General features: G+C 43.6%; 1 protein-coding gene across 4 annotated transcripts in view; it reads left to right on the top strand.

Annotated features, from left to right (window-relative positions):
- Positions 1-6,534: 6,534 nt before the first annotated feature.
- Positions 6,535-8,960, top strand: part of EGFLAM (EGF like, fibronectin type III and laminin G domains) — a 152,432-nt gene continuing 150,006 nt past the window's right edge. For 3 of the 4 annotated variants that reach the window (XM_081054623.1, XM_081054622.1, XM_081054620.1), the window contains exon 1: positions 6,541-7,215. In XM_081054623.1, coding sequence (XP_080910749.1) covers positions 7,116-7,215 — 100 coding nt within the window. In that variant the 5' untranslated portion in view covers positions 6,541-7,115. Of the gene's footprint in view, positions 7,216-8,960 lie in introns of all 4 variants that reach the window. The other variant, XM_081054621.1, reaches the window with a different exon arrangement.

The raw sequence follows: 8,960 nt of genomic DNA, 5'->3' as shown, positions 1-8,960 counted from the left end.
GGATAGTAAGTCATTTCACACCAACAAGCCCTGCATTTTGAAATTGTGTGCCAGCTCGCTGAGTAGATGCCTTTAGGATGGCAAGCAGTTGCGTGTGGCCACTGTGAGGCTCCTGCATTTGTTTTGTGTGTGGTTCCCTGTTAGCTGGAAGTCACGCAACCCTGCAGATCACCCCCAAATCCAACATGCTTCAGGGTCTCCCTGCATTTTCAGGAAGATGGTAGCTCCTGGATCTCTTTCTTGCACGTTAAATCTGGCAACACTGGACAGAATCACTTAACTTGTGAGGTCTGTCTTTCATGCCCTCCCCTCCTTTGGCATCACCCATCTCACACTCTTCATTCTCTCCTTCTCCGAAGACGTGTGGGAACTGTCTCTCTTCTTTTGGTTTCTCATTTCCTATCATTCCTCCTGTCACTCCACCTAGATTACCCTACATATTTTTTTAAAAAATGCATTCATACTTTCTTTTTAACCCCAATTAAAGACAGTCCTGTGATTAAAAATATATGAGTAGTGAAAAATTACACAATGCTAATGTCCCTCCATTCCTCCCAGAGCCTCCTGTCCCCTTCCCATACTCTGTTAACACTTGTACTCTGTTCTACATCTTACTTTGTCCACTTTGTTCCATTTCAGCGCATGAAGCCCTAAGCCCATTATTTTTTAGATAGCTGTATTTTGCTCCATTATATTCCGTAACGTATTTGACCAGTTTCTCCTTGAGTGATGGATATGTTATGGCTTCCAGAGTTTTGCTACTACAAACACTCCATATGCTACATTCTGATGCTCGTGCACCACCAATTTCCCCCTCCCAAATCACTATCAAACTCCTCTATTCTCCCTGCTAGAGACCTTGATGTTGGTATCCTAGGTGACAGCTAAATTAGCTAATAAATTAGTCTTTACCTCTGTGTTAACACATACAGTATTAATGAGGCTTCTTCCTTTTCAGGAAGAATATGTCCATTTTTAGAGGGACAACTTGGATAGAAGTTCTTAAAACATCTCTCTTCTCTCTCTTTCTCTCATGCTTTTTGGAATAGAAAGGATATACATCAAAAACAAGTCATACTTTTAACCCCTGGGAGCACTTCAAATGGTAGAAATTTCAAGAAAACAGAGAAACCATTAAGATATTTTGGAGCAGATGAGCTTTATTTATGCTCCAAAATACATAATGCAGGGTGGCTATCCACCTGGCTCATACCGTGTTTCCCCGAAAATAAGCCCTACCATGATTTTTCAGGATGACATCCCCTGAACATAAGCCCTAATGCATCTTTTGGAGCAAGCCTTAATATCAGACCCGGTCTTATTTTGGGGGAAACACGGTACCAGGTGAGAACTGTAGTCACAGCTTTAGCCTTGAATATTAGCTTGGCAGATGCTTGCAGAAGAAAGATAGATTCCCGAAGCCACATCTCCTCCTCATTGAGCTGTAGCTGCCCATATCTAAATCTGGAGGGGGCATCCAATCAAAAAGGCTGTGAGCACCATCCCAAATCAGACACAAAAAACTACTGCTGATATAAATATGGAAAATAAGCAATAATAGTTTTAGAGGAAAATATGGACTAATATTTTTGTGACGCTGGAGTAAGTAAAGTTTCTTAAACAGGATATAAAAAATGCTAGCCATTAATGAAAAAACTTGATCAACTGTACTACATTAAAACTAGGGCTTTTTTTTCATTAAAAGTCATTATTAAGTGAGTTAAAAGACAAAACAGAGTGGGAAAAATATTTTCAATGTAAATATCCACCACCAACAAAAAACTCCTATGACTTGTTATTTATAAGGCCAATAAACAAGTGAAAAGTTACTTGACTTCATTAGTTATCAAGGAAGCACAAATTAAAACCACAAAGTGGTATTATTGCACATTCACCAAAATGACTAAAATGAAAAAGACAGTCTCAATGTTGGTGAGATTGTGGAATGACTGGAACTCTCATACACTGCCAGTGGGAGTGTAAATGCATATAGCCACTTTGGAAAACTGCTTGACAACATCTTCCAAACTTAAACACATGCCTACTGTATAACTGAGTATATCTGCTGTCAGGTATCACAACAGAAATGCATACATTATGTTTGCCAAAGACACGTACAGGAATAATCACACAAGCATTTTGGGTTGGAGCTCCAAACTATAAACAACACAAATGTCCATCAGCGGGAGAATGCAAACAGATTGAAATATATGTACATAATGGAATAGTATACAGCAATGAAAAAAGTAACTACACAACTTGGATGAAAATTTCAAATATAACATTGAGAAAAAGAGGCTAGACATAAATGATTACATTACTGGATCAAATTACTGGATTCTATTTACATAAAGTTCAAAACCAGGCAAAACTAATCTAAATATTAGAAATCAGGAAAATGCTTTCCCATGTAGTTGTGGGGTAGGTCATGATTAGTAGTAGGAGGACTGCAACAGCTTTTAGGGCCTGACGTTATTCTATTTCATGATTTGCGGGCTTGTCTCATGGGTTTATTCACTTTGTGACAATCCATTGACTTATACACTTATGATTTATGTAATTTTAGACTTCATTAAAAAGCTTACATTAAAATAAATGGATGCAAAATCATCAGGTTGCCTAACTTAACTATAATTCCCCAGTCATTTTTAACCAACGCTGCTAGCAATACACGTAGCAGGAAGGATCGATTTGGGAATGCTGTGCAATGTACGCTGATAACTCCAGTTCTGACCCTGGTGAATCCTGTTGTATACCTAAGCATGCTTTAAACAATTGGTGAGGTTGTCGGCTTTGTTTTATAGTATATTATTACATAGATTGTCATTTGTAATCCAAGGCCTTCATCTCTGGATCTACTCACAGCATATTGCTTGCGCTCATATCGAGTGCTTCCTTTGTTCTGCTTTGTAGGACAGTTGGCTGTGCAATTGTCTTCTTTCAACAAAATTGTAGTCTTCTTGCGTGCAGAAGACACTGTATTTTCTTTCCTATAGTCTTTCTGTTCTCAGCACAGAGCCTTACATATAATGGGATCAAATCTCAGTTAATGTGTGTTTCATGTTGGGGGTGGGGAGTGCTTACATTTTTTGCCGATTTATTTTTATTTGTGGATTTTAATGAAAAGTGAATGAGTTTGAATGCTCCTTTTTTTTTTTTTAAATGTATACATCTAGGGAGGAAACGTGAGGAAGGAGTACTGGGGGTGCTGGTCACGTCCTAGTTCTTGATCTGGGTAGTAGTTATACAAGTCTGTTCGTTTGCTATAATTCATCAATCAGTGCACTTATTATTTATGTACTTTATATGTTGATGTCGATTAAAATGTAATCTATATGATATAAATATATAGTTTTAGCTTGATAAGACACTATGTTGATGAGAGTTCGTAGAAATAGTCACACTCGGATATTGCTTATGGGACTATAAATTTACAAAATCTCCTTAGGAGGAAATTTGGCCAAGTTATCAAAATGAAAGAGGCATTTACCCTCCGGCTGAGCAATGGCTAGTCTAGACTAGTATCCTATAGTCTATTATAACATGTGCAAACTGTTATATATTCAAGATGAATCACTGCAGTGTTGTCTATAATAATAAAATTGGAAACAACAGAAGGACAAATTGTACATCACACAATGGAACATTATTCAGCACTTAGTAAGAGGGACACAGATCTATATCTGCTGATTTGGAAGGATCTGCAGATTAAAAAGCATAGACAAGATGCTCCTGTTTGTGTTAAATATATGCGTATATATGTGTACTGCTTATGTGTTCCTAGAATATCTCTAGAAGGATACACAAGAAGCTGATAAGTGGTTGTTTCTGAGAGAGGAAGGGGTGAAACTCATTTTTCACTATACACTCTGCCTGATGTGCATTTTAAATATTATATGTACATATAACCTATTCAGAAAATAAATCTAAGGCTAATTCTTTGCTGCTGTCTTTTTCTCATTTTCATTTAAGAACTTTCTAAACATTCTATAATTGGTAAGTTTGCCTTTATTTTTTTTTTTCTAACAGCCTCCAAATCCATTCCATGGACCAAAGGTCAGACTCTTCTTCCATGAGATTGAGCAAAGCAGGCAGGTCATTCTTCTGCTTGTGGCCTTATTAATTGAGTTTAGACCTCCAGTGAATTTGAACAGATTTTTACAAATGAAACATTCGAAACCTCTTTGTCCTCTTTAGTCCCCGCTCCTCCCAGAAGGGAGGAAGACAGTGAAAGGCAAGTGTTCCATTTGTCTTTTATCAGATTTACAAGTGCCATAAACTGGTTGTCAGACTGGAAGAAGAGGGGACTTTGGTGGATGTGATTTGACCTGCAAAGGAAAGGAATCAGTTCAGTCTAATGTGTGCCCTAGAATTGTAACAAGCAGATCTCAAGAAGTAGGGTCTTATCTCAATGGTCTGAGGAGCCAGAGCTTTTGGAGGCACTCAAAAGGTGAAATGGAACAACATGATCAGAGGTAATCCTGCAAGGAAGAAACAAGAGGGAGCTCTGAAGAAATCAAGCCAGATTCCAAATCACCCATCTGCAAAAGGTGGAAGGGAGGCCGACAGGGCCTTTGAGGAGCTGGTATGGGCACCTGTTGAGGATATCAGAAAGAAGGCTGAAACATAGGCTTGCAAAATTTACAAAGGACAGTTTGTACAGGTCTTTTAAGAAGTACATTCAGAGGAAAAAATGGCTAGAATTAGATGGTGCTGTTTCATCACATGATAATGAAAAAGCAAAATCTGGAATTTTAGTGATTTCATACAGCCCCTGTATTTTACCAAGATGTGTTACAAGCAGGACCTGAGATGAAACACCCAGATGTCCTCCTTCTCAGTCTGTTGCTTTGTCTATTCTCCACCTGGCTCCTTAAAGCCTAGACTCTGGAACCAGACTATCCCAATTCAATCAGAAGTCTGTCTCTTGGGAGTTGCATGACCTTGGGCTTAACCTTTTCAGGCTTCTTCTGTTAAATGGGGATAATACTAATAACAGTACCCACCTGGTATGTGTTATTGGGATTAAAAAGCACTTCAAAGAGTGTCTGGTATGTAATAGATGTTATATAAATGCTAGCCATAATATTAATGGTTATTATTCTAATTTCCAGATCAGAAAGAATCACTTTTAAGAGTGAAAGACCAGAACCAACATGGGAGATACCTTCATGGGAACACTTGCTTGGTTGTGGGTGCCACCTTAGTTCTGATATAAGAAATCACTTTCTCGTGACAAGAGCTTCTAACAACTGGGCTGGGCAGGTGCATGACCTGCTAAGGATGCTGAAAGCAGATTCCTGCCTGGCCTGGAGGCAGAAGCTAGATGAACTCCAGGGGCTCTGATAATCCTTCGGGTCCCTGATTCTGCTCCCTTTGAGGCTAGCAGCCCTGGGGCAGTCACACTACCTGGTTTCCAGACATGGCTTTATTATCACCATGGAGATGAAAAGCGCACTTTGTCCCCACTTTTCTGCACCAGATCAGCGTAAAAGGACAAACTCTGGTGTCACAGCTAAGACTTCCGAATACCAAGTTGGAGAGGACCTTGAATTGATTTATGGACAGTTGCACACCTGAGAACGCCGACTTAAGGAACCATTCTCAGCTTTGCTAACAAGACACACAGCTCGTTACAAATTCTTTCGCCGAGGGACACTCCATCCGGGGAGATACGTCAGTCAACATTTTCCCCTCTGGTTCTCCCAAACCTAGATTAACAATGAGGGGCCAGGACGCCCATCCAGCCTCAGCCGCGCTGCAAGTTCCCGAGGACTAGAGGGCGGTCCTCTGGCCAGCGACCTCAGTCTCCCTCTGCGGCGCACTTCCTAAGGCCTTTGCTCTTTCCCTGGGGACCGGCGAGGCTGCGTTTCCCGCTCTTCGTGTACTTATTGTACCTATCTGCGTTCTCTTCCCCCTGGCTTGGAGCTCAGCAGGGCAGTGTGCAACGAGACTTGAGTCTTGGGGTCTTCCCTCCTATAGGGAAACCTGGCAAAAGGCACATTTGACTGAGTCCTCGGGCAGCAAATCCCGGGGTGAAATGGCCTTTACCGGCCAGGAAGCCGGCCCCGGAGCTCCGATCCCGGGATCAGTAGCCAGGACCCCGCGTCGGCCCCCAGCCCCTGCCCAGGCGGCAGGCGTCCCTTCCCAGGCAGGCTTCGTCCGCCAGGGGGCTCGAGCTCGCGAGCCTGTCCCCGACGCCAGGCTTAACCTGGAGTTGCATCTCCTCCCCTAGAGGGTCTCAAATTGCCTTCCTCTGCGGCGAGAGGATCCTGCTCCGGGCCTGAATTTCTACCGGGCGTTTCCGTCCGAGTGGCAGGGCTTCAGCTCTCCGTCTGCGCGTCTTAAATCCCATTGATCTTCTTAGCTCCCAGACCCGGCCGGCCCCGCCCCCTCTTCCTCTTTCCCTCCCCCACTTGCAAATCACAGACCCTCTCCTGCTCCCTCCCATTCCCTCCAAGTGCGCTGGACCGACCAGAATTACCTTTGGAGGTGTTGGGGAAAGTCCCCAGGCTGGGTGGGAGCAACCTAGGAGGTCGCGGCAGGAGAGCACAACCTGGGGAGGGGGAGGCGCCGCAAGATTTCAGGGTCAGGACCGCGGCCTAGGGACCTGCACTCGAAATCACCTAACTCCTGACCTGCGTCTCTAGTGGTTGAAGTTGGCTCCCTAAGCCCCCATTTTAGGTCACCAGCCAGGGAGGCTGAGCTAGGGACCGTTAGAGGGGGTGATTGGCGGGCTGTCTGCCCCAGAGATGTTCGAAGAGTAAATTTTCTCAGGGCCTGCCCCTCTCACTTCCACCTGATTGTAATTCCATCCCCGGGCGGGTCGAGCCTCCCTCCTTCCACCGCCAGCCGGTCCCTCCCCGTCGGCCTCCTTCGCCGCCCCCGCCCGAAAAGCCCTGCCACCGGCAGCCGGCTTCACTCCCGCACGCCGACCTCCCTCCCGGCTGCTGTCCTGCCTCCTTGGACTTTTCGGTGGTTGCTAGTCCAGCTCCCCCAGCCCCCGATCTCCTCATCCCGGCCGGGGGATCGGCGGGGCCTGAGTCCTCCAAGTCCCCCAGGAGACGCCCTGTGCGCCCGGGACTTGGTGAAACTTTGCAGACGCCCGTGGTGAAATGGATTTAATCCAAGGCATCTTGCTCCGGCTCTTGCTCCTGGCTTCCAGCCTCGGATCCTACGCTTCCTGGTCGCTCGGAGCAGCCCTCCGAAAACAAGGTAAGGCGTTCTGCGCTCGGAGGGGCACCACGCCCGGAGCGCCCCGGTCCCGGTCCTTGGTGAGGACGCTAAGCGGGCAACGCACCGCCTCTCTCTCCCCCCGGACCAGTGTCAGTTTTATTGGGTTCATATCTGCCCAGAGCGGAGAAAAGACGATAGCACCCCCCCCCCACCAGCCCCACCAGCCCCACCAGAGGCCAGGCGGTTCAAGCGATATTTGCTAAAAGAATGATCTGTTTTCCAAGCACAGTAAAGGTGGAGGGCTCTGTGTTTGATCACAGATTGCTAAGAGCTGGGACAGCGATCTTGCTGTCTCAATTACAGAGGACTGCAACTGTGCAGAGTCGAACAGCTCCTCCTGTGTCTCCAAACATCTTGTTGAATTCATATTGTCCAAAGCCCAGCCATTTGCAGTTAAGTGTCTGAAGATTTGCCTCGAGTCCCCTGTGCCCATCTCCGGTCCAGCCCACGCATTGTGTAGGGATGTGGACTTTAATATTAAGACTCTCTTCCACTCTGGGCCATTTTCTCAGAAAGAGGCGCGCAAAGGGTTAATTTTATCTTGTTTTGCACTCCTGCCTTTGCTCTGAGACTTAAACAAAAATGTGTGCTTGTAGGCTATTAGAAAAAATTGGAGACAAGTTGAAGCGCAATAACTTGCATTTCCTCTAGTTATAGGAGTAAAAAAGTCTGTATTTTTGTCTACCTTGATTTGGCCTGTGTTGTGAGATTATTCAAAGTAGAATATTCTAAATAATAAAGTTCTAACCATTGTTTTCCAAATAACGATTTGTATTCTTCTTTGCAGACACTATACTTAGCATTCTGAAAGATCTGTTTTTTCTTAGTTTACTTTGTAAGCAAGATTGTCTTATGGGATTAATTATATTTCATGAACAATGGAAAACGATATAACTTTATTTGAATGCAGTCCGCAAAACTTTGCCGAAACTGCAGTTTGTCTTCACAATTAATGTTTTTATAAGAAAGAGACAAACCAGGGAAAATTTATCAGAGGGCAAAGAAAATGATCCTGGCAGATTCCCATGTGGCTGCTTAAATATTTTGGCTATTCTCGGATCTCTCCATTTGGAAATAGGACTTGTTGCCTTTCAGCTCTGAGAGATACCCTCACTCTTCAGGCTGCGGCTATCATCACCTGCACCTTGCTACCTGCCTTGACCTTTAGAACATTATTATAATCTGCAGCACACCAAAATTATGAGCTATTCTATTTTTCTATTGCCACTGTTCAATTCACTTTGAAGATAATAGCAGTGGTCCAAGGTAATACGAAGTAGTTTTTCTTCTTACATGCACACATACACACATCTACCAGGATTTCAATGAAGGGCTTCTTTCTAACTTGCCTCCCTACGATAACCACATCATGATCAATTGCATTCTGCGGGTTTATTCACAATTTTGAACAATGCATAGTTATATCTGTGGTTCTTAAACATGAACCATGTATGCAATGTTCTTTTAAGGATAAATTTCAATCCATTTAAGCAGAATTTTTTACAAAGCATTTCACAAAAGCCTGCTGTATTACAACTGCTCATATGATTCACCGTACTTTCTTTCTTATTGTTTATAGTTCCTCTTCTAGAAATATTTTTTACCTGGTTCATCCAGAGTTTCATTCTGATGTTCATACCATGAAAATGCCGTGTTGGCCTCTTTGGTTTTATTTGAAGCATAAATGGGGTTTTGATAGTGGAAACTCTACCTTTTAAATATGT

This window comes from Rhinolophus hipposideros (assembly GCF_964194185.1).
Source record: "Rhinolophus hipposideros genome assembly, chromosome: 7".
NCBI classification, from domain to species: Eukaryota; Metazoa; Chordata; class Mammalia; order Chiroptera; family Rhinolophidae; genus Rhinolophus; species Rhinolophus hipposideros.
This window is presented reverse-complemented; position numbering and strand designations above follow the sequence as displayed.